General features: G+C 41.7%; 10 protein-coding genes across 10 annotated transcripts; 2 read left to right on the top strand and 8 right to left on the bottom strand.

Moving 5' to 3' along the window:
* Positions 1-120: 120 nt before the first annotated feature.
* On the bottom strand, positions 121-3,399 carry HPODL_01720 (putative secreted protein; the record flags this gene model as incomplete). The annotated part of the gene is made up of 1 exon (XM_014078236.1): positions 121-3,399. One exon carries the CDS (start codon positions 3,397-3,399, stop codon positions 121-123), a length of 3,279 nt encoding a protein of 1,092 aa, XP_013933711.1.
* A 309-nt stretch (positions 3,400-3,708) lies between these two features.
* Positions 3,709-4,458, bottom strand: HPODL_01719 (uncharacterized protein; the record flags this gene model as incomplete). The annotated part of the gene is made up of 1 exon (XM_014078235.1): positions 3,709-4,458. The coding sequence occupies one exon, from the start codon at positions 4,456-4,458 to the stop codon at positions 3,709-3,711; it is 750 nt and encodes a 249-aa protein (XP_013933710.1).
* A 273-nt stretch (positions 4,459-4,731) lies between these two features.
* On the bottom strand, positions 4,732-8,712 carry HPODL_01718 (uncharacterized protein; the record flags this gene model as incomplete). The annotated part of the gene is made up of 1 exon (XM_014078234.1): positions 4,732-8,712. One exon carries the CDS (start codon positions 8,710-8,712, stop codon positions 4,732-4,734), a length of 3,981 nt encoding a protein of 1,326 aa, XP_013933709.1.
* A 1,046-nt stretch (positions 8,713-9,758) lies between these two features.
* Positions 9,759-10,668, top strand: HPODL_01717 (CBK1 kinase activator protein MOB2; the record flags this gene model as incomplete). Its single annotated transcript, XM_014078233.1, has 2 exons — positions 9,759-9,781; positions 9,819-10,668. 2 exons carry the CDS (start codon positions 9,759-9,761, stop codon positions 10,666-10,668), a joined length of 873 nt encoding a protein of 290 aa, XP_013933708.1.
* Positions 10,669-10,771: 103 nt separating this feature from the next.
* On the bottom strand, positions 10,772-14,755 carry HPODL_01716 (DNA-directed RNA polymerase, mitochondrial; the record flags this gene model as incomplete). Its single annotated transcript, XM_014078232.1, has 1 exon — positions 10,772-14,755. One exon carries the CDS (start codon positions 14,753-14,755, stop codon positions 10,772-10,774), a length of 3,984 nt encoding a protein of 1,327 aa, XP_013933707.1.
* Positions 14,756-15,000: 245 nt separating this feature from the next.
* On the bottom strand, positions 15,001-16,316 carry HPODL_01715 (uncharacterized protein; the record flags this gene model as incomplete). Its single annotated transcript, XM_014078231.1, has 2 exons — positions 15,001-16,200; positions 16,287-16,316. 2 exons carry the CDS (start codon positions 16,314-16,316, stop codon positions 15,001-15,003), a joined length of 1,230 nt encoding a protein of 409 aa, XP_013933706.1.
* A 195-nt stretch (positions 16,317-16,511) lies between these two features.
* HPODL_01714 (4-aminobutyrate aminotransferase) lies at positions 16,512-17,927 on the bottom strand (the record flags this gene model as incomplete). Its single annotated transcript, XM_014078230.1, has 1 exon — positions 16,512-17,927. One exon carries the CDS (start codon positions 17,925-17,927, stop codon positions 16,512-16,514), a length of 1,416 nt encoding a protein of 471 aa, XP_013933705.1.
* Positions 17,928-18,172: 245 nt separating this feature from the next.
* On the bottom strand, positions 18,173-19,036 carry HPODL_01713 (uncharacterized protein; the record flags this gene model as incomplete). Its single annotated transcript, XM_014078229.1, has 1 exon — positions 18,173-19,036. The coding sequence occupies one exon, from the start codon at positions 19,034-19,036 to the stop codon at positions 18,173-18,175; it is 864 nt and encodes a 287-aa protein (XP_013933704.1).
* Positions 19,037-19,233: 197 nt separating this feature from the next.
* On the bottom strand, positions 19,234-20,811 carry HPODL_01712 (Phosphatidylserine decarboxylase of the mitochondrial inner membrane; the record flags this gene model as incomplete). Its single annotated transcript, XM_014078228.1, has 1 exon — positions 19,234-20,811. The coding sequence occupies one exon, from the start codon at positions 20,809-20,811 to the stop codon at positions 19,234-19,236; it is 1,578 nt and encodes a 525-aa protein (XP_013933703.1).
* Positions 20,812-21,144: 333 nt separating this feature from the next.
* On the top strand, positions 21,145-22,182 carry HPODL_01711 (26S proteasome regulatory subunit RPN8; the record flags this gene model as incomplete). The annotated part of the gene is made up of 1 exon (XM_014078227.1): positions 21,145-22,182. The coding sequence occupies one exon, from the start codon at positions 21,145-21,147 to the stop codon at positions 22,180-22,182; it is 1,038 nt and encodes a 345-aa protein (XP_013933702.1).
* Between the last annotated feature and the right edge of the window lie 36 nt (positions 22,183-22,218).

The following is a 22,218-nucleotide window of genomic DNA, read 5'->3' as shown; positions in this document are numbered from 1 at the left end:
TTTTTGTTGATCTCCTGTCAACCTACCTATCTTGCAGAAAAACCGTTTCGTGACAATTTATTTCTTTTTCTCAATTTTTAGCTGACAGGTTGCGAATATCATTTTGAATTGTAAGTCTTCTTATATAGTCAACTCCAGATCGCGGATAATCTGCTCCACCATCGAAGCCGAAAGCTTGAACATCTTCGTGGACCCCGAGTTCTTCATCAGTCTAACAACACACCCTGAAAACCCGTATTCGTAGCCGTCTTGTCGTTCTGTCTCCACAGTCACATTGAGGCTATTTTTTTTAGAGTCTCCCACGTACTCCACATTCAAAGCAGTCGACATTCGACCCGGACGAAGCTTGATCGAGTTCTGGTGATCCAGCTTCAAGCACAAACCCTCAATCACCTGCTCGCAAGAGAGAACGTCTGTCTCAATGATATGTTGTTTTTTCCAGAATTGAGAGCTCTTAAATCTCGTAGCCTGTCTTCTCACATGCGGACTATCAACTTGTTTCTCGATGGTGCCCAGTAGTCGTTTAAACCAATTTGGCCGCTTCTGCGGACTCACAGAAAATGCCTGGGCTTGGCGTTCTCTTATCTCCCTTTCTTTGAAATCGGGATCCACAGGGGAGTTTTCAATTTGGAAAATCGGCGCGGAGTCTCGTTTTGAGATAAGAGAAGAAAGTCTAGCTTTAACTTGGGATCCCGGGGTTCTTCTTTCTTTTGTTCTAGTCACATCGATAGGATACGGGCGCGACGACTTTCGTTTTTCTGTGGTCTCGTCGTCGAAAATGGTTGTCTCGTCCCTCACAACGAGTGGCAGCTCCACCTCAGGATCAGCAAAAACAGAAGCCCTCGCAGGCTCTTCAACGACAGTCTCGATCTTCTTCGTTTTTTCAGGAGTGAGAGTCATCCGCTTTCTTTGATGAGCTTCCTCAGGAGGCATGTCATAATTGGAATTGGCCAGCAAAGAGCATCGAATCGTTGGGAAAGGTTGTTGAACAAACTTGTTCAATTGAGAGTCCTGAGAAGTTGCCGATTCGACCTTGTGATGTGTTTTGATGATGGAACAATTCGACTGCGAGGAAACAAACTTTGCATTCTTCTCAGAGTCTGCGTCAGCAAATTTGTCCTGGTCCAGGGGCGGTATCTTGAATTGTTCCTCTTGAGGAGTGAGAATAGGAATCTGTATCGCTGAATGTAGACTATACGAATTGTCGTATGATATTAAGGATTCGTCAACAGAAACATCGGCTTTATGGGTTTTCGCCTTTGCTGTTGCGAGATTTGGTGGCAGTTTTCTTGACGGAGGTCTCTCTTTTTTGCTGCGCTTGTTGTAGTCATTCAAACTAATATCATTCTGAGGATCCAAATAAGACGACAAATTCCTAATTGACGAGTGCGAGCTTTCAATCGATGCTTTTCTCAGCGGAGCTTTTGGAAAGCTTTTATCATCATTGTTTTCCTTGAAATCGAGATCATCGAGTCTACTCATACGCACTCCAAATTTCTGTAGGACATTGCTCGTCTTACGAATAGAAGCCGAGTTTGAATCTTTAAGTGGAGGGCGTCTTTTCTTGGGATCGAGAGAATGCAGATTCCTTTCCTCCACTGTAGTGTTCTCACTGGAAGTCTCCCTAGCATCTGGTTTCCGAGGAGAACCATTCAAGGAACCTTTGTTTCCTGGAATAAGGTCAGTTTTATCTTCGAATATCTCAAACTTCAAATCGATGTCAACCTTGTCTTCTGTAAAGACGGCGTCAACCAAATAGGTGAAGTCGCTGAGGTCAACCTCTGGTAATTTAGGCAGATCTTTCGGGTTGACGGTAAGTTTCTTTGATCTCGCAGGCGAATTTGAACGAGACGGCTTGGATTCATCTTTTGGCAACTTCTGACTGTTATGTCTGCGGAAAGAAACAGATTTTCGAGACGAAGAAGAGACTATCATTGCAGGAGCTTTGTTCTTGTTGATACTTGTGGACCTTGCCGGTCTTCTTTGGAGAACTTTGTTGGTTGTTGAAGGAATTTCTCTAGTGGACATCTTGAGCACCTCGCCATGCTCATCTTGGATGATGGTACGAATACTGGTTGATTTGGGGATTCCTAGCTTTGCGGACTTTGCAGGAGATGGCGGGCGCTTCCGCGTTTTCGAATGTGTTTGTTCTTCATCAGAATCTTGAGCATGACATTCCTTATACTTTTCCAGCAAGTAGTAAAACATTTTCTCGGAGTTCTGATCCTCGCTTTGAAGATTTCTCACAAGCTCATTGATTGGAATTCCATGCCACAAGGTTTGAAGGTTATGCAATATGTCGGGGTCGATATTAAGGATAGGTTTCGTCATTTTCAAGTCAGCCTCCTGGGCTATGAAGATCTCATCGCCTGTGTCTGGATACTTTTTCAGCAAAGGGTGGTTCAAGATGTCATGAATAGATATTCTATCGCGCGGGTCGACCCTTAACATAGACCAAATTAAATCCTTAGCTTCGCTGCTCAAATTGACTGGCATATGAAACTTTCCAGTCTGGACTTTCAGCAGCAGTTTGCGAATGTTGGAGTCATCAAAAGGTAAATGACCAGTAAGTAATGCAAAGAAGATAATTCCACATGACCACACATCACTTGGAGAACCATGATATGTCCTTCCGGCAACAATTTCTGGAGAAGCATAGTGAGGGGATCCGCACGATGTCTCAAGCAGCTTATGTTTGGTTTCTAGAGCGGCCATACCAAAATCAGCAATCTTGATATTATGATTTTTGTCCAACAATATATTTTCTGGCTTCAAATCACGATGACAGATGTCAAATTTGTGGCAATATTCAACTGCTTTGATGATTTGCTTGAAATATCCCACAGCTTCTTGTTCCGTAAGACGGCCATGATTAATTAGAAAATCAAACAATTCACCTCCCTCCACATACTCCAAAACCAAATAAAGCTCGTTGTCATTCTCCCAAACATCATAAAGTGCCATGATATTTGGGTGCGATATAAGCTTCATGATAATAATTTCCCTTTCTATGCCGTACGGCAAGCCGTTTGCATCAATTTTAGGACCCTTACCATTCTTGTAGTGCGTGACTGTACCTGGGGCCGCTTTGGGGACGATTTTGACAGCAGATAACTGACCAGTGACACAGTGTTTAGCCAATCTGACCCTTCCGGTAGAGCCTCGTCCTAATGTCCGGCCCAGTTTCCAGGGACCAATTCTATTTTCAGCTTTCCGTTTGCTGTTGGATGTAGTGGACGTCTGAGAAAGCCTTTTATTAGCGTTGGCCACACTTTCCACGACGCGATCTATCTGCCTTTCTGAGCCAGTCAAAGCTCTGTTAGTGTTATGTTGGCCCGTGGCTGCAACGGCAGCCTTAGATGCAAACGAGGAAACTCTCTGCGGTGCCACGGATGTCATCAAATGAGTGAATCAAAACAATGCCTATGAGTGTTTAATTGATGCAAAAAAACAAGAGAGCTCGTGTCTATGTGGAATAGAGCTGTTCTGCGTCCGATAAATCGTACTCAAGTTTGATTTAATGTGGATACAAAGGAGAATTATGAAATTTAATTTCCTGCTCCTTCCATTCACACAAATTCTCTTGGAAAAATGAATATTTTCTTATATATGCACCGCACCGTGTTCCGTGTTTGATATTAAAAACATAAATAATCGCGCTTAGATAATCCAAGCATAAAAATTATACCCATATATACTATCCATTAGCTACCCCACAACCTCTTGCTTCTGAGAGGAACTGTAGCCTTGAACCAATTGCATAACGTCCTTTCTTGGAAGAAGGATCTTTTTCTCAAACTCTGCTTTTACAGAGCTGAGTTTTTTCAGGAGCACCTCTAGTTTTTTGAAAAAGTCCATCTGAGTGCTCACTATTCTGCATCCCTCTTCTTCCATATCAAGCGTCAATTCTGGAGATGAGAAGTACTTTTTGATCGCGGTATTGATCTTAGAGTAAACTTGCAAATATTTGTACTCGATTAGAGAAAGGTCCATCACGATCTGAAGGTACTTGAAAGCCAGGAAGCTATTCGTCTTTTGATCCGTCAGGTCCTTGTCTAGATTATCTGGAAGGTCCAAACGTTGTGTCAACGACAAAGTTTTTTCCTTCAAGGATGATTGTTTCGAAAAATCGGCATCGCTCACTTTGAAGGACGATAATTTGAGATCGTCCATATTGTCAATAGCATCGAGCTCATTTATCGTCTCCGGATCAACGGAGACATCCTCGTCGCGAGCGTGCTCAAGTATCTTCCGTACGTTGTGTTCAGCATTTTTAGTCAAACACCAATTTGGTAGTTCCGTGACTTCTGGATTGGAAGAGAGCTGTCTAATTAGTTTGTTATAGAGTTTGTAACTGTTGACATAAGCGTCCTTCTTCTTTCCCAGAGATTCCTTGGACGGGCAGTCATCGCAGTTAGAGACTTGAAGATCAGGGTGAACGACGAAAAGCTGAACCATGAGCAACCAAAAATAATATATTATTTCTAGAATAATGCAAATTTATCCCTTTTTGATTCTCCTACTTGCAGCAAGCAAAGCAGTAAAAAATTGGAGTTTATCGGCAAATTTCAGGGAGGGGCCGAAAATTTACGGCGTGAAAATAAAATCTCCCCACGGAGCAGCAAACTCGTGAAATGTCACCGGGTTACTTCAAAAATGGGCAGCGACGATGCGGGCACATATTTACCCCACAAAAAAAATGGCAATGCCAAAGTGGGCTGGTGATATTTTTCAGCCAGACCAGCTGCTTGAATTTTGTATGCACGACCATAAATCGTTTTTCAATTTTTCAATGAACTTCATATTTAAGAAGCTCAGCTCGGTTTGCGTTCTCTCTGTAAAGTTATCTGACTTCTCAGAGATTGACATTTCACTCGGTTCCTTGAAACCTTCGTAAACTTCGGCTCCTTGTAGCTTTTCAACGAAATTAAAAAGCAGTTTAAGGTTCCACAAATCTTCCATGTTTTGCGGACGTCTTACCAGTCTTTCGACCTCAAGCTTAAAGTCCAGAACCGTAGAGTTCTTTGTGTGATCTTTATTTTTGTTGTCGACCATTGTTGCTTTCTCGAAACGAGTCAAGTTCTTGAATATGTTAAGATTCTCCAGCTCTTTCATGCAATCAACATCATCGCTTATCTGTTGATCTGTCTCAATCTGCTTGACTATATCGTCAAAGGAAAGCCTCAAATTTTGGTAGTCCCTTTTGCGATACACAAATATATTCAAGTGAGCCTGCTTGAATAAATCCAATGTGCCTGGCTCCCTGAAATCGAGTGTCACCGGAAAATAAATCTTTTCCGAATTGACGACAGAAATTCTCGCAATGCTATCGAGCTCTGGAATCAGACAAGGTGTCTGGAGATTGATCAGCGATCCAAGGTTTGTTTCTATCTGCACATCGACTTTGATGGGCTGTTTTGTATTCACATCTCGCACGTTAAGGCACCTGTTTTCCACTGCCAGGGCCCAAAAGTGTCTCAATGCTTGCAGATGGATTTCTGAACATTCACTGCCATTGTTGTAATTGTTAGTTCCATAAACAGGGTAGATAGCGGTTACAAGAGCAGCAATTCCAAAATCATTCTTCCGGAAAGCTTTCTGACCGCCGCCTAAGAACAGAAAACCAAGCGCACAATTGATTGCCATGTAATTCCCATAATTCATTGACTCGTCAACCACGCCTTGCAAAAACCTCAAACGTCTGAAAATGTCCAAGTCTCCACTTCCAGCACATATAATAGAAAGCCCGAGAATCACAACATCCATGATATTTCGGGCACCAATCAATGCCACACGTTCATCATAATTCCTAGGCTCTAAAGCACATATACTCATTAGTCTGTCAAAGTAGTAGAGAAGCGTATCTTTGGCCTCAGTATTTCCAGATGATGCGTGCTTCAACGAGATTGAAAGCAATATTCCCCCTAAAATGTTTAGATAAGGAAGGAAATCGCTATCAAGATCGCGTATCGTTTCAACATTGTATGTTTCAGACACACAAAGAGGAATTTGCGCCTCGACCCATTCTCTGTGATCTCGAATTTGATCCCACATAATCAAATTTGCCCCAAGACACCTTAGCATCAGGAAATCTGGTCTAATGTAATCCAGCAATTGCATTGTTTGCGGTATAGCAAGCTTTGAGGCAACTTCACAATTACCGGTTTTCAGGAACATGAAGGTAAGTGCCAAAATGGCACCCCCACATGATTTATCATATTCTTCGATGGTCTGTATATCCCTCACTGAGACAGCCATTGTAAACAATTTGTCAATGACATGAGTATCATTAGAAGCTTTGAGACTTTCGCCTTGTCCTAAATTGACATAGCCTAGTGCTATACCGGCCGCAAGCCGATATCCTTCGCTGACAAGTTCTCTTTCATTATAAGTAAGGGTTGCATTGATCTGAGAGAGCAGGACTTCGGTCATCCTTCTGTGTTGTGTCTCCAAATAAAGCAAACCTATTCCAATCAAGCCTGCTGTTTGAACTGGTAACTGGACATTTAAATTTGTTGATCCTTGAGGCAATAATGCAACAACGTGCACCGATAGTACTTTTGTTAATTTGATATCCATTGTTCCCTTAAGACTAGCAGCCATTCCAAGAAGTAAGCCGACGCTTGTAAAGTTGTGTTTTGGGCCCAGGTAATTATAGATGTGCCATTCCTCTAATTTCTTCAAATGGCCATTGAGGCCAAGTCCGAGAAGGAATCCTGCATGTTGTGCATTCAAAGTTGGTGGACGATTGAATACAATCCAACTTCCATTAATTTGCGTAGATTCCCTAGAAATTGTCAGTCCTGAGGATGCACCATTGTGGAAGAATCCCCAATTGTACATTTCTTGGTCAATTGAGTCTTTCTCTAAGCTGACGTTGATCATGTCCGGTAAAATCAAAGCATTAAAATTCATCTTAGGTATAGGGAACCTTTCCGTCATCAAGGGTTTCCTACTTGAAATGAAGACAGCACCCCTGCCCAGAGGCATGGTCAATGTTCGCAAAGCCACCTTTGCTCCTAGAGCACGCTGCCTGACAAGCTTTTCATGTTCATCCATTTTGTCGTCAGGTCTCAGCGTCGCAGTTTGTACACGAGATGTTTGCAGAAGCTTTGTCAGTTCGTAAAATCTGCGATCCTCATGATATATCAATTTAGTGACCTGGAATCTATCAGCCTCTGCTTGACCATCCCAGGCACTTATTGATTCATGATCATTGACAAACTTGAGTATCTGCATCATATCTTTTTGTGGAACGTTTGTGTAGTCATGTCTTGTACTTGAGGTTTCTTTGGCTAGATTTTGAGTAAATGCCAGAAGGTCCTTCCGTCCTATCAACTCAAGCTCATCGACACCAGTGTTCCAATGGAAAGCGGACTCGCTGCAGTTAATTATAGCATTTTTCAATGGCAGATAAACACCCGGTGGGAATGACTCTAGCATAGCAGCATCAATATTATAGTCCACCATCATATTGACAACATCCGCGGGTTGAAACTCCGGCGAGATGAGTGCCTCAAATAATCGCAAAATGTAAAATGTGCGTGGAGTTACTAACTCGTCAATTGTCTCATCTTCTTCGGCAATCTGAGAGAAAGTCACATACGGGACAATAGAGCTCGAAAACAAGCTAGCCAGCGATTGAAAAAGGTTCGGTGGTGACACTAATGGCTGAGCCGTCAAAAACTTGGTGGTGCGATCAATGGTTCTAGAGTCCTGCATGTAGTATTTGAACCAGTTGTCGGTCCACCCCATCCAGCTACAGAGCTGAGCCAGCAGAACTGAAAGCTGTTCAATTTTCTCTGTTGCCAGTATATTGAGCTTGAGCTCCTCTCTAATGAGATGAAGGGATAAGAATATTGACGGCAATAAATCTGTAAGCATGTATGCTCCTCTAGAATGGGATGCTGTGGACATATTTTCGATGTTCCGTTTTGCCAACTGTGCGTAAGGTAGTAGGGAGCACACCAGGTTCTTATCATTAAGCTCGCTGCCAAGCTCAAAGTCATCTGGCAGTGCAAGTGAAAGTAAAGTCACGATGAATGTTTTCCAGTCATTGTTTTGGGGTATATCCAGTGAGCAATTGGCGCACCATTGAAGCCAAAAGTATTCATAGGTGTAAGAATTAGCAAGGTATTTGAGTAGTTCAATGAAAGTCTCAACAAGCTTGTCTTGTGGTTGTAAAACCAATTGGATCGTATAGTGTTTGTCATTCACGCAACGTACAGAAAGGCTAGGACCGAAACAGTCGTCGAGAAGCCTAATAGGCGGTAGATGCGAAGAAAGATCGATTGTTGATGACAAAAGTCCCAGGAACGGGTTAACTAGGATAACGTGCGATAGATCGTATAGCAATATAATGTATCCCGAATGTTTGGAGACCGTAGATAAAGATACAGCATCCAATCCTTTCACGGAATATGTTGACTTTAGCGAGGGCAAGCTGACTGGGGTCCCCGGATTGCTGAAAATAAAGAATTCGATTGTGTGTGATTTCTGGTTGCACACCACAAGGGCTTCTTTGTCAGTGTACGAAATGTTGAATATCTTCAAATATTCAGTTTCATCCGTGAACTCTATTGAGGTCAGCTTCGTAAATATTATATCCTTTCGCAAGCGGGCCGTTTCTATTTGCTGATGATTTGCTGACATGAAAAAGCTGCTTGAGTCGTTATTGAACTCGCTCCCGGATGCCATTCTATCGTAGGACATTGCGTCAGAGGTCGATCGTGTTTGTTTAGTGTCAAGAGTCTGATCGTCGAGGATTCTGGGGCCATTCGATGCCGTGTTCGGCCCAGAACTACCACCGGTAGCGGACCCAGAAGCGTTAATAGTTGAGGGGTTGGTTTGGCTTTTGCTGACATAAATTTTCTTGCTTGATCTCCTGTTAAGACTCTGATATGATAACGAGTTCATTTTTGAGCTTCTATTTCTGTGCAAAAACCTTGTGTTATAGACTGTGATTGCCTTCTCAACAGGATTGTATGTTGTAGCTATGGAATGAACTGAAGTTGAGGGAAATGAAATGATTTCTTCTTTCAAGGAAAAAGACGTGGTAGACGACGATACGATAGACCCCAGCTCACCCAAGGTGTCAAGTAGGGTCAGGAAATTGCTCTCGTTTGATCCAGCTGTACTGGATGCAGCTGATATTGGGGGAATGCCACTTGCATACAGGAGAGGGGACGAGGAAGCTTGATTTGGGTCACCTGAAACCAATACGGGACTTTCAAATTCTTTGCTGATGATTAACCCGTTCTCAAAGCCAAATGCTTTACGAATATGGAATGGGAAACTCACAATTTGGGAACGTCCTCCTCTTTCATAAACACATATTTGCTCTTTCAAAACTACAACCAAAACTCTTTCAGATCGATTGTTAGCACGGTCTCCATTTAGTCTGGTAAAAAAGCAATTAATCACCTGGGAGTCGAATTTCAGATTCCTTGTCACGATCCCTCCTTTCAGCCAAAGAATAGCCCTCTCGCCAGAGAGAAGACTTTCATTGTCGCCTGTCAAGTAAACGCTGTAATTGTTGAATTCGCGCACCAAACAGGCATCACTAAAATCTGTATAAAGATTGAACGCAGGGACCCGCCTAGAGTCAAGATCTAAGTCCGACTTCGCTAGGTTGACCATTTGTTATTGTTAATTAAACCTTTTGATCTATTCGCAGTAGATGCGCGTTTGAAAAATTACCCGGAGTCGAATCAAAAACATGTCCACACTGATCAAAAACAATCTAGTTCCAAACAAATATGTCGTTCTTCAGCACCATTAAGTAAGTAGAGGAGTCGTGAAGATCTTCTAACAATAAGGGGTTTTACGAGGAGTTCGAAGAAGAAAAACCAAAATAAGCTGGGTAACAATTATAACGAACTTTACTTGAACAACGACTCATCCACATCGCTAAATTACAACCAAAACACGCAGGCGTCAATATATTCAAATAACAATGGATCCTCGCTTTCCCTAAGAAGGACGCATTCACCATCCAAGCAATCTGTCAGATCGCTTAAATCCACCAACCAGACTCGCCAGCAACCAAGCAAACAGGCACCAAAGCCGCTTTTCATTTGTGAGCCATTTGTAAAAATTGCGCTTGTTAAAGGCTCATACAAAACCATCGTTCAACTACCGAAATATGTGGATTATCATGAGTGGTTAGCCCTAAACACTTTTGAACTATTTAATCATCTGAACAAATTTTATGGAGTGATAGCCGAATACGTGACTCCTGACCGCTACCCGATTATGACCGCAGATTCAAAAACTGAATACGTCTGGATGATGCCTAACGGCAAAACCGTCTCTCTTCCTGCGAATCAATATATTGATCATGCCTTGACATGGATGAACAATAAAATCAACGACCAGACAATATTTCCAACAAAATCAGGAATGGCATTTCCTCCTTCCTTTTTGAAGGAAATTAAGGGGATATACATTCAAATGTTCAGAATTATTGCGCACATCTTTCACAATCACTTTGACAAGTTGGTCCATCTGTCACTAGAAGCACATTGGAACTCGTATTTTGCTCATTTCATTTCGTTTGTCATTGAATTTGACTTAATCGATAAGCATGAACTTGAACCTCTGAGAATGCTAATTGACAACTTGGAAACACAGGGGAAAATTATACCATTTAGTAAGGATACTCTATAGGACATCCCACATACCATGATCGAAACTACGAACACTAGGCTATAATTTAATATAATTTAATATATATCCTTCGTCATATATATATATACAAGGCGTACATGTATCAAGAAAAGAAATATGGGCTATCTCTGACCACATTCACGTCGAACTCACCCTTCAAAGGGATAGGTGGCAAGTCAAAGGGGACTAAAATCGAGGTGCCATTCTTACCCTCAAATCCAAGTGCGTTTTTATAGTTGCATTTTTCAGCGATGGTCACCGGCGTGACCATTTTTTGCGCTCTTTCAATATCATCCTTATTACCGGACTGCAATAATAACTGTCTCTTTCTCTCCGTCATTGCTTCGTCAATCAGAGTCGGGCTTCTCTTGAGCTCTGAAAGCAAGCCATGGCGGAATTTTTTATATTCCATTGCCAGATCGCTGGCACTGTTAACCTCGATGACCATCAAATTCTTACCATATCTCATTCTAAGTTCTTTATCCAATTTTTCAATCAGGTTGTTCGTGTGCAAATGGATGAATTGCTCTCTAAGAATTTTGTTCATGACTGAGACATCTGACGCATGAGTCCAATAAGAATCATGAACTGAAGCAAATACAAGTCCTGCCTCTGAACATTTGTTGGCGGATAATACCATATGAGTGGCATCTAAGGAGTGAATAAAGTTTGGAGGGAACCCACTAGCCTGTTTACGACCATCGACACGTTTCACTTGATAAGGATCGACAATTGTGATTGTTTGCATCGTAGTCTGCACTGGCCTTCCCTTGTACTCTCTATAAGGCTGAACAACAGGCAATCCCATGGGTGTCGTCCAAATAACAGAGCACATGTAATCAGTATCTTGAGGAATGTCGATGTCTGTTCTAACAGATTTGCTAATTCTCTTTGCGGCAATTATGAGCCAGTCTTGGATTGCATGGGCGTTGTCAAACAGCTCTCTGATAGCCTTGAAAACTTTTTGTGTCAAGTATTTCGAAGACATGGAGATATACTTTTCATCAAATTCAATGTCCTTCAGTCTCTTCGTAATTTGTGCACGCGCTCCAACGTAGGTAACACCATAAACACTGGTCATCACGGTTTGTTTAACAAGTTTTCTGCTAATGACGTCCTTCACTAATTTGGCCTCCTCCGATCCTGCCTCAAGATCTTCCTGAACAGACTTTTCCACCAGATGAGCAACATGAGTGTAAACATCAGATGGCTTGTCAGCGGGCACCAAATTGACTTGTCTGGCACCTTCAATATCACCACCAAGCGCAGCGTAGTGTTGAAGGCCATTACAAGTTCCATCCTGATGCACAGGTTGATGAGAAATAAACTGGGTAGGATCCGGTAATCTGTAAGCTCGTTCCAGCTCCATTGCAGAAGCCAAAAATTGCCAAGGCTTGTCCGCGTTCACCCACATTCTAGAACCACCCAAAGGATCCCTAGCTGACTCAAAAATCTCGTCCAGGTGATCATCAACGTACTTCACTCTGTCATTCAGCGATAACTTATCAAATCCCATAAGATTGCAGACGTGGATTTTGAGCCACCTCAAACCTTCCTCACCCAGCTGTTTTCCGTTCCAAAACTTCAGTAAGCCTCTCGACAAATCATTTCCGAGATGGTTGAAGTATGGGGGCATCGGATAAGCTCTGCCTCTAAAATCGAGAGAATGAGGAAAGTAAATTCGTTCACCAACATATGCCCTCGCAATTTCCAATTTATAGTTGGTATCACATCTCATCGAGCGATCTTTCGAAAACTCTCGGCAGATAAGCTGGCACTTTCTCTTGTGTTTGAAAAATTCTTCCAGGCTGGCATCTGTCGAAGGCTGAGGAGGCAAGTTTAGTGTTTCCCGAAATTTAGGTATATCCAAAAATTCCTCTCCTGTATTCCACACCTGAATCATGACCTTGAGCACCTCCTTGTTTACGGTCCATGCAGTAGACCCCAAATTGTTTAGAGCTTGAAGAACTGTATCCATTTTACCTTTAATAGCGGCTGTACGTGCATAGGCGGCTTGTTCTGGCGAATTTTTAGCCTTCAACACCGCGGATTTCTTCAGGTAATAGCCACCATCATTGTGGGTGGTCCATGGACGTGGCTTTGCAATCATTGGCATGAAATGAGGTTGGAGAGTGTTGTCTACTCTTTCCGTGCCTAGCTTGGAAGCAAACTTGGTATTCAATTTGATGACACCCACTTTACTTCCATTTTGGTAATCATAAGTATGATAGAATGCAGGGGCCAAAGCAGTCTTGGTATCGCCAGTGATTGGATCGGTTCCTTCCACATCGACTTTCGCGACCTGTAGAAGTAGAGAAAGCATAACAGATCCGACGCGGCACCGGCTATCTGTGTCCCAGCTGACGAAAGCAATCGATTGCCCAGCAGAAGATTCAGCTCGTTTCTCAGCTTCGCGAATCAACTGAGAGGCTTTTGCGCCCCTGACAAATTTCTTGAATTCAGGGGTCTTCCTTATGGCCCTGAAATTCTTATTAACATCGATATCTGCAGCAAGTAATCTTTGAGCTTTAAATTCCAATTCCATAGCACGGCCGATTGCCATAACGACCTTGGAAACCGGGGCCCCGTGAGCAAGATCTGAAGAAACGCAGGTTTTAATGACTTCTAATATAGTCGTGATTGCAGACTTTGAAGGCTTCAAAAGCGTTAAATAAGGACCATGCTTCAGTTTTTCAGAATACCTCTCTTTATCAAAACTCGACGTATCCTCGAGCTGATTTTCTTTCTCGAGCTTCCGTGCAACCCAATATTCTTCAATCTCTTGCTCAATCAAAGGTTGCATGTTGGTGAGCCAGTCATGCAAATATGATCCTATCGATGCTGGCATGCTCTTGTCTTTTATATTTTCAAATTCATGTTCCCATTTTAGTCTTGCAGCTTCAACACTATTTGACTCGACTTTCTTCTGGCGCTCTTCAGAAACAATATCTAAAATAAGATCAAATTTCTCGTGTTGCTCTAATGGTAATGCGCATTTCATTTCAAAAAAATCAACTTTCGTTTCTAAGTTTTCGTATTTCTCATAATTGATGTCCAGCTTCTCCTGCTTGGCGAGAGCAAAGAACTTATCTAAAAATTGACCATCCCCACTGTATGAATCCACTAATCCTAAAAGTGTATGTCTTATTGCCCTCAAATTGAATGAAGAAACGGGCATGAGCTCATCCATTTGGTTGTCCACTATTGCTGGTGCTCTGCCTTCTCCTGCGTCCTTTTGAGCGGACCTTTCGTGCTGATGATTCTCTATATTATCATTATCTGCTTCTGCTAATGATTCCAACTTTGTGTCAATTGGGTGGTCTTCAGAAACAGTACTTCCATCTTCATTATCCCTCCCCATCAATAAACCAAAAAACTTTTCATATTCTGAGGGAAGCTCGCTGACCAACGTCGGATCTGCGGAAAGTAATGTCCTGACGTTGTTAACACCAATCACGTCAACGAATCTTAAAATATCAGCCCTTTTGTTGCGAAACTTCCTCAAGTTGTATTGATCAAATTCTTCAAAAATGTCCGCAAGGGAAGCGTTCTTTTCGAACTTCAGCTTTATGATCCAAGCAATTATTCTAGGTTCGTTTTTAAATGATGAGTCAAAGGCAGTAAATGTGTTTAGCCAACACTCCACATCCGCCATTGACACATCTTCACTGCGGCCCCATGTAGCAAGAAACTCACATATTCCATCGTGAAAATATTTGTGCGGATTATTCGGATCTGAAGCGTTATTCAAGGATGCCAGACTCTGCAATATCAAATCAGCTCTTTCATAGTCTTTAGAGAACAAACAGGCTTCAAAAAGACTCCAAGATTTGAAAAACTCACTAGAGCTAGGTGTAAGCACATTATCAACTGAAGACGAAAGCAGGATTTCTTCAAGGTCTGATTTATGATCGTGAAAAACCTTGTTAGAATTTAAGATAGCAGTCGTCTGATGTGAGCCCTTCCCGAAGGCCTGACTTGCGTATGACGTCGCCTTCCGTGATTTTGTAGCACCCACAAATCTTCTACCCCTTGAAGCAAAAACTGATAATCGCTTGGCTTGTTGGCGAGCAGTTATGAAATTCATAGTGACTATCTATTGCAGTGTGAATGCTCGGGGAAGAACTGAAGCAAATACTTTCTTTAACAGTTTTCGATATTTCAGTTTAAAAAAAAATTTAAGGGATAAAAAATTTTCGTTGAGCCGCACATCGCACATTGCAAAACAAAATCATAGATAATTCAGGTATTGATGCTATTTGTATGTCATATATATCGCCACAGATGGTTTTCGTCTCAATTCTCAGCACTGGAAGATGGGGGTGATGACAATCAAAGATGATTATCATCGATTGTAAGCAAATTCATTGGCTCATGGGATTTTTCAGGATCAAGATAATACGTCGTGTGCCATAATGTCATCCGCGAGATAATTCCTGCGAGAACAAAACAGCTATCTTCTTTTTCGTCTTGAGCGTCCTCCGTTAAGAAAAAAGCGAAAGGCCATGAATGAATCCCGCCTTTCATTTTCCACAACTTCGTGCTACCGGCCATCGCCAAGGTATTACCAAAATCTTCGATTTCATCGTGCAGAAGCTCTTCTGCTCCCCAAGTCAAAATGACACCTTTCTCAGGAAAGCTTCTTTCCCAAGTGTTCGGATTATTGCAAAATCCAGGACTATGAATGATACCTAATTCTGGAAGATGTGACGGTATGTAACGTTGCGAGATCCGGTTAATGAAATCTGTTGTCAAGAAGTCGGGACAAGTATCTTCCGATGTCCTTTTCGATATTCCTTTGTATTTTAATAAAGGGGATATTAATAGAGCACCGAATGGTTTAGAAATCGGCTTATTGACTTCTTGAGAATTCTGCTCAATATCCTCATTTCCCTCAATGCTCTCTTTGTCTCTTTTGAAAATACTATAATCGGGATCGGTTCTGAACAGTAAAAAGCTGAGGGCAAGACTTGCGCCAGCCGAATCACCTGCAATTATCCACTTGGCTTGTTCATACTTGGTCGTAATTTCTTGCCAATTTTGTACAACTGTGAATAGGTGATCGGATAGGTCACATTTATGCACATTTTTTAACTGAGGAACAAAAATTAGGGGATTTTTGAATCCCTGCAGTAACAGTAGCGAATGCAATGTGGTCAAATATTCAGTATAAAAATGTGGAGTGCTTGACATGATTAAGATGTTTGGAATATAATATATCACTAGATCAGGCTCCAATGAAGTCTCGCTTTGACATTGAACTTTTTTGATCCAATTACCTTTCAAGTTGTTTTCCCTGACTTCTTCGTAGAAGCTTAGTTCAATCCCATTCCAAGCCTGGACAATTGAACGATAATTATAGAAACGTTTCCAGACAAGGTTTGCCACCAACGAGTAGCTGGGATTATTCTCATCCGTGATTTCTGGCAAGAAGTGTTTGACAACTCTTACTAACACATATTGATTCAAGGTCCCTTGTCTGTGAACTTTGTTCTTTTGATTCAGTGGCTCTATGAAGCCGTACACGATTATCTCAATAACCAAGCTGAAAACTAAAGATTAGTATTCGAAGGTTTGATTTACTTACAAAAGTTGTAATGGTCAACAAAAAACCTTACTGTATTGCCAAAGGTATAATTTGACGACATATAGATGAAGGCTAGAGTTAAAAAGACAAGTATATCTGACAAAGTGTATTCCCTCATCTCTTGAAACTGAAATAATGCTGATATAAAACTAAGTAGGATGGCGCTTGAGGGATACTTCCCTTTTTTTTTTAAATCGTAACTAAATAAAAGCACTACCTATTTCCAGTTCTCGATATATAATATATATATGTGTGGTCACAAAGTTGCAAGAACTTTTTGGAGGACATCCACCAAGATTTGTGCATGCTTCTTTTCAAAGACCAAAGTTGGTCTAAGTCTCACACCAACGTCTGCACAGCCACCGATATTGACACCCGAGATGCGCATCTTGTTCAAGAACTCCGTCCTTTTTTCTGAGGACGGCATGTCAAATGCGATGAAACAAGCCTTTCCCTTCCCCCTTAAGTTCTGCAGGAAATCAGGGTATTTCTTTTGAAGATCCTCGAGCTTTTGGTACAAAAAATCGCCAGTTTCCTTGATTGAAGTCAGTAAATTCTTTTCTTGTATTTCTTTGCAGATGGCAGCAGCCAGCATGATCAGCTTTTCATCACCGCACCAAGTGTTGAATTGTCTATAAGGCATATTTGGAATGAGTTTTTGGTCGTTGAAGAAGTATCCTGCAGATTGCATTTTCTTGGAGAAAGTAACAAGGTCTGGAGGAGGAGTGATATTGTATCTCTCGTGTTCCCACATGATACCTGTAGCACCACATCCTGTTTGGACTTCATCAATAATCAGCTTAGCGCCATACTTCAATGTGATGTCTCGCAGACCCTGGAAAAAGACAGCAGACGCATGATTGTCACCACCTTCAGATTGGATAGGTTCGACAATAACACCGGCTATAGGGCAGTGCCATGTTTTGAAATACTCCTCCACAATGGACAAGCACCTTTCATCTTCCTTTTGATTGAACTCCTCGTTGGCTTCTAGTGGATACTTGTACGAAGGAAATTCTGCTTTTGGCCATTTGAAAGATGGCATATCCATCTTGTGAACCGGCTTGGATCTGGTCACTGATCCAGAAGCAAATAATCTACCATGAAAAGCTCTTCCGAAAGACAGAATTGCGAGCTCAGGGTTACCTGGGGCTTCGTTCTCCATACATGACTGTTCCTCTTCGGCAGAAAATGGCTTCTCGAACCCTCTCTTCGTGGACTGGTAATTGAAGAAGACAGCCTTGAATGCCAATTCGTTGGCATCTGCTCCTGAAAGAGCATTCCACACATACCTTTGACCTCTTGGTGCATATTTCAAAAGGCTTCGTTGGATTTTCTCAAACTCAACTCCTGTGAAGTTTCCTAATGCTGCTCTGTTGACAATAGCAGAAACCATTTCGTCAGATTTAGCAACCTTAATGAGCTCAGGGTTATTATATCCAAGTGGAATGGAGGCGATTTGGGCGTAGCAGTCCAATAAAGTATTGCCATCTGCGTCCACGATGTAGTTCCCGATGGACTTTTTGTAATCAGCTAAGAAGTACACGCATCTAGCATCAAATACTTCATTAAGTGATTTGATTGCTTTTTGACCATTTGGACCAGGAATGCTATCTGTTACAATCTTTGGGGCAGACGGTTCTTCAGGGAAGAACTTATCTGTATATGACATAGCTGACTTTGGATTGCGTCTCCTCGTTGCTGAGAGTTCAGAATATATATATAGCTAGATCTCAACTAGCGGCATTACCCAGAATGCGGCTATGGTCCAACTTGGATCCAAGCGGCATGATAAAATAGGAAGGACCTGCAGCAAACAAGCCGCTATTTTTTTCATGTATCAGGGTAACTCTGGAGTATGAGAATATGAAAATGAGTGCTTCTCGTCGCGGAAAAGAGGTCCAAACAATTTAAATATCAAGGGCAGACCTCGTATTCCTTCCAAACATCGATGTCGTAACTTTTTTTATACAGGTAGCGTTTATCAACGCCCCCTGTGAGTTCCACCAGATCCACAGCTTTCACGAACATGCAGACCACAACAAAGTTCTCCTGGCCTGATGATGTTCCATCAACACCCCTATTGATAGAATCCAGCAGTGTATACTTTTCGCTTGTTAGCAATGACCCTGGTGGAGGTCTTTTGAAGGATCTTTTAAGACTTCTCGAGAGATCATTCCAACATCTCTGTCTTTCCGCTTTCCATTCCTCCTCAGTCGGAGCATGAATCGGTATGTTGAGGTCAGCCAGTGATAATGTACTCACATTCATGTTTTGTGCCTGCGAAGGGGATACAATTTTGTACATTAAAGGTTCATCAATTCCGACTTTCCCAAGCCCAATGGAGTAAAAATCGTTTTCTTGTTCCACAACAAGATCATCATCGTTTAACTTGATCTCTGACTCACAAAGTTTATCTTCAGAATTCGATATCGTAGATAAATTGCTCAAATCTATGATGGGGTATCTTTCATTTGTTATCACCCTAGCCGCACCACTGAATCTAAATTGCTTGCGGGCCTTATGAAAATAAAAACATGCCTCAAAATTGGAATTTTTGATGAGGTCTTTAAACTTTGCCGATCTCTTGTCACAAGTGAATAGAAGAACATTAGTTCTGGTATCGTTGAAAAGGAACCCCCTGAATACACAAGTTCGGGTGTGAGGGATTCCATGTTCACCTACATTGGAAAATGAAAATGGAACAAATGGCTCCGACTCTAATTCAGAAGCCACTGCACTGGTAAATGCTGAACTCCACGGTGCTAGCGATGGCAGCATGGTTATTGTACAGTGAGCAGAGCGTAACGGTATCTAATTTTTAGTTGAAAATATTCTCGCTTGATTTTTCCGGGATTCGTCCTTCTTTTCGCCTGCATAAAAAAAAACCAAGTTGCACTGCCTATTAGGAAGATATGCTGAAACTTTCAAAAAGATAGTGTGTAGTAGTATTGAAAAGGAATTGAGAGGATACTTACTTATTTTTCTATTCTACCAATGCCTTGTCCCATCAGGACCTGCTGATTTTCCTGGAGATCAAACTGGAAATTCGGAGGTGCTTCAAAGACCAATACGATCGTAGATCCAAGTTTAAAGCCCCCCATTTCCTCTCCTCTAAATAACGGAATTCCATGAAGTACCTTGGACGCATTCGCATAAGTTGCTTCATAACAAGTGTCCCTCTTCAACTTCTTGCGCTCCTGGACCTTGTACTTCTCGGTCAATGCTTCATTTAATTTGTCTTTAGAATATATTTCATGTTCGTAAACTTCATTCGTTGCAAGATGGGTGTCAAAATTCAATTTTATGGAGCCAACATTTGTCGCCCCGACAGGAGTCATACTGAAAAACCCATATTTCCAGTAACCAAGAATTGCAACTCTTTCGTTTAATATAAATAGGTTTTGTAAAGTCCGCTGAAAGTATGGTGCAACTGAATATAATTGACCAACGAAATGTCTCCTCAATGTTGCCACCCATTCAACGGGCGAGTGAAATCTATGGTAGTCACCAGGTGCTAAGTATATAACTGCGTAAAACAACTTATTGGATTCTTTGTGCCCTTCAGCGCCGACAAGAGTTCTTGAAACAGACAAAATACGCGAAGTCGACGGATGAACGAAAGACTGATCGCCCTCCTTTTTATATGTCAGAGTCTTGATATCCCCATGTAAGTCAATAAAGTGGGCCTCTTTTTCTGTCCTTTCTAGATCGAATTGTTGAGGAGGAGCTTCGACTTTTGGTGCATCGTGCGTGCCCAGCAAAGCATCAACTTTGTACGTTATTCCTTTCACCTGCTCTATCCCACCATCTTCTTCGACGACACCAAACTTTAAAACCTTGCCATCACATGGAGAACAAAGCGTTGCAGAGGTGTCGACAGGTCTTTTTTCTGGTTTGATCGGGCGACAGAAAAACTCGGCTAGATTTTTATAGTGTGTAAGATCAGGATCTGCCATTTCTTCCAGATTAACGCCAAATAGTACCGAATAAAACTTGAAACTGGGGCCCCTCAACCATACAGGAAGGTCAATGCTATTCAGTTGTCCCCAAAGCCTGGAAAGCGAATTCAAGGGAAGTCTTGAATATATATAAAGGGGCCACGATCCTATGTTGTGAGATCTCTTTACTTGTGACTCTTTTGCTTCTCGAGTGTCGTCATCCTCAATGAAGTTTCTGGATACAACACCAAAAAAAATGAGAGAAACTGAAGTCAATGTGAACCACGAGCGGAACTTGACGCGTTTTAATCGTGATGAAAATCTAGCTTTAGTTGAAAATTGACGTTTTTTGAGCAGTTCTCTGGTGCCAGCTATAAGGTTGGCATTTCTAACTCCATGGTATGTGCTGAATGAGCGCGGTAGCGACACCTTAATTGTGGCAGCTGCAAATATTGACGTTTTCGGGTAGTGTACGTTCTGATGAGGACGGGGGATTTTGGCAAAACTATAATTGAAGCCCTTCTGCTGCTGATTGAGTGCATTCAATGATGCACGCGTCAGTGTCTTGTTCAAGATCTTGTGTTTGTCAGTCAATGCTCTAGATTTTATAAACATTTTAGTGATCGTGGATATCAGAAGCTAACAAAACTCCCTAGGATTTTTCGTTTGTTGGAATAAATTTGCATGTGAGTTTGGTTCCCATGGTTCCCGGAAATTTCTCTGCTATATTTCTCTATGTCTGGGAGATGCGTAGTTGTAAGACCTGATAAACTAATTCTGAGCCAAGGGCATTTGGGTCAGGCGTATCCTTATAGGTTGTCAGATACGCTGTGACGCCGCCGTTAAGCCAGCATTCCCTGGTTTTTGGTGGTGTAAGGATGTTTTAATAAGATTAAGCTTTGCCACCAGTTTTCGTTTAGACAAAAATATTATACCATCCCATAACTGATGTCCCCTGTTTCGTCTTCAAGTTCGGCCAATTTGCTTTCGACCACAGTGTCTGTAGCACCGTTAGTGCTTTTATCTGTGGTGGACCATTATGAAAGAGTAATGAAATCCACGGCATCTTCAATATCGGGGTCAACAAAAAGAGTTGTGGGTGTTATTCTCGGCGATAATACACAAAAGCATTCTTTAAAAGTCACAAATTCATTTGCCATACCATTCGAGGAGGATGAGAAGAACCCAGATATTTGGTTTTTGGATCACAATTTCATTGAAAACATGCTTGAGATGTTCAAAAAGATCAATGCCAAAGAGAAGTTGATAGGATGGTATCATTCTGGTCCCAAACTCAAAAGCAGCGATCTCAAAATAAACGAGATTTTTAAGAAATTCACACCTTCTCCTCTCTTGCTGATTGTAGACGTTAATTCGACTGACAAGATTGACATTCCTACTGACTGCTACACTTCAATTGAAGAGATCAAGGAGGACGGATCATCAAGTGAAAAAACCTTTATACATTTGCCTTCAACTATTCTAGCTGAGGAAGCAGAGGAGATAGGTGTTGAGCATCTATTGAGAGATATCAGAGATCAGGCTTGTGGGAATTTATCAATCAGGCTCACAAATAATTTCAAGTCACTCTCTTCACTCAAGGAAAGGCTCCTCACCATTGTTGGTTATCTGAGCAAAATAAGAACGGGAGAGTTACCTGTCAATCATGTTATTTTGGGTAAATTGCAAGACATATTCAATCTTCTGCCAAACATCAGCGCATTTTCCGCAGACCTGTTGGATCAGGAATCTGGTGAGTCGGAGAACAAGCATCTCACTACTGCTTTCAACGTGAAAACGAATGACGAGCTTATGATTTTGTATGTAAGCAGCCTAGTCAGATCAATCATAGCGTTTAATGATCTGATCGAGAACAAGATTCAAAATAAGAAATCAAATGAAGCGAATTTAAAAGATTCCAGTTTACCTGAGGTTAATGATGTTGATGACAATGTGATGGAAGGGGTTCAGATAGACAAATCTTGAAATTAAATAGTAATGAAACTTCATTGCTTTTGCTTG

The sequence above is a fragment of the Ogataea parapolymorpha genome, chromosome VI, assembly GCF_000187245.1.
Source record: "Ogataea parapolymorpha DL-1 chromosome VI, whole genome shotgun sequence".
Lineage (NCBI taxonomy): Eukaryota > Fungi > Ascomycota > Pichiomycetes > Pichiales > Pichiaceae > Ogataea > Ogataea parapolymorpha.
The sequence above is the reverse complement of the archived record's forward strand: the minus strand, read 5'-3'. Positions and strand labels throughout refer to the sequence as shown.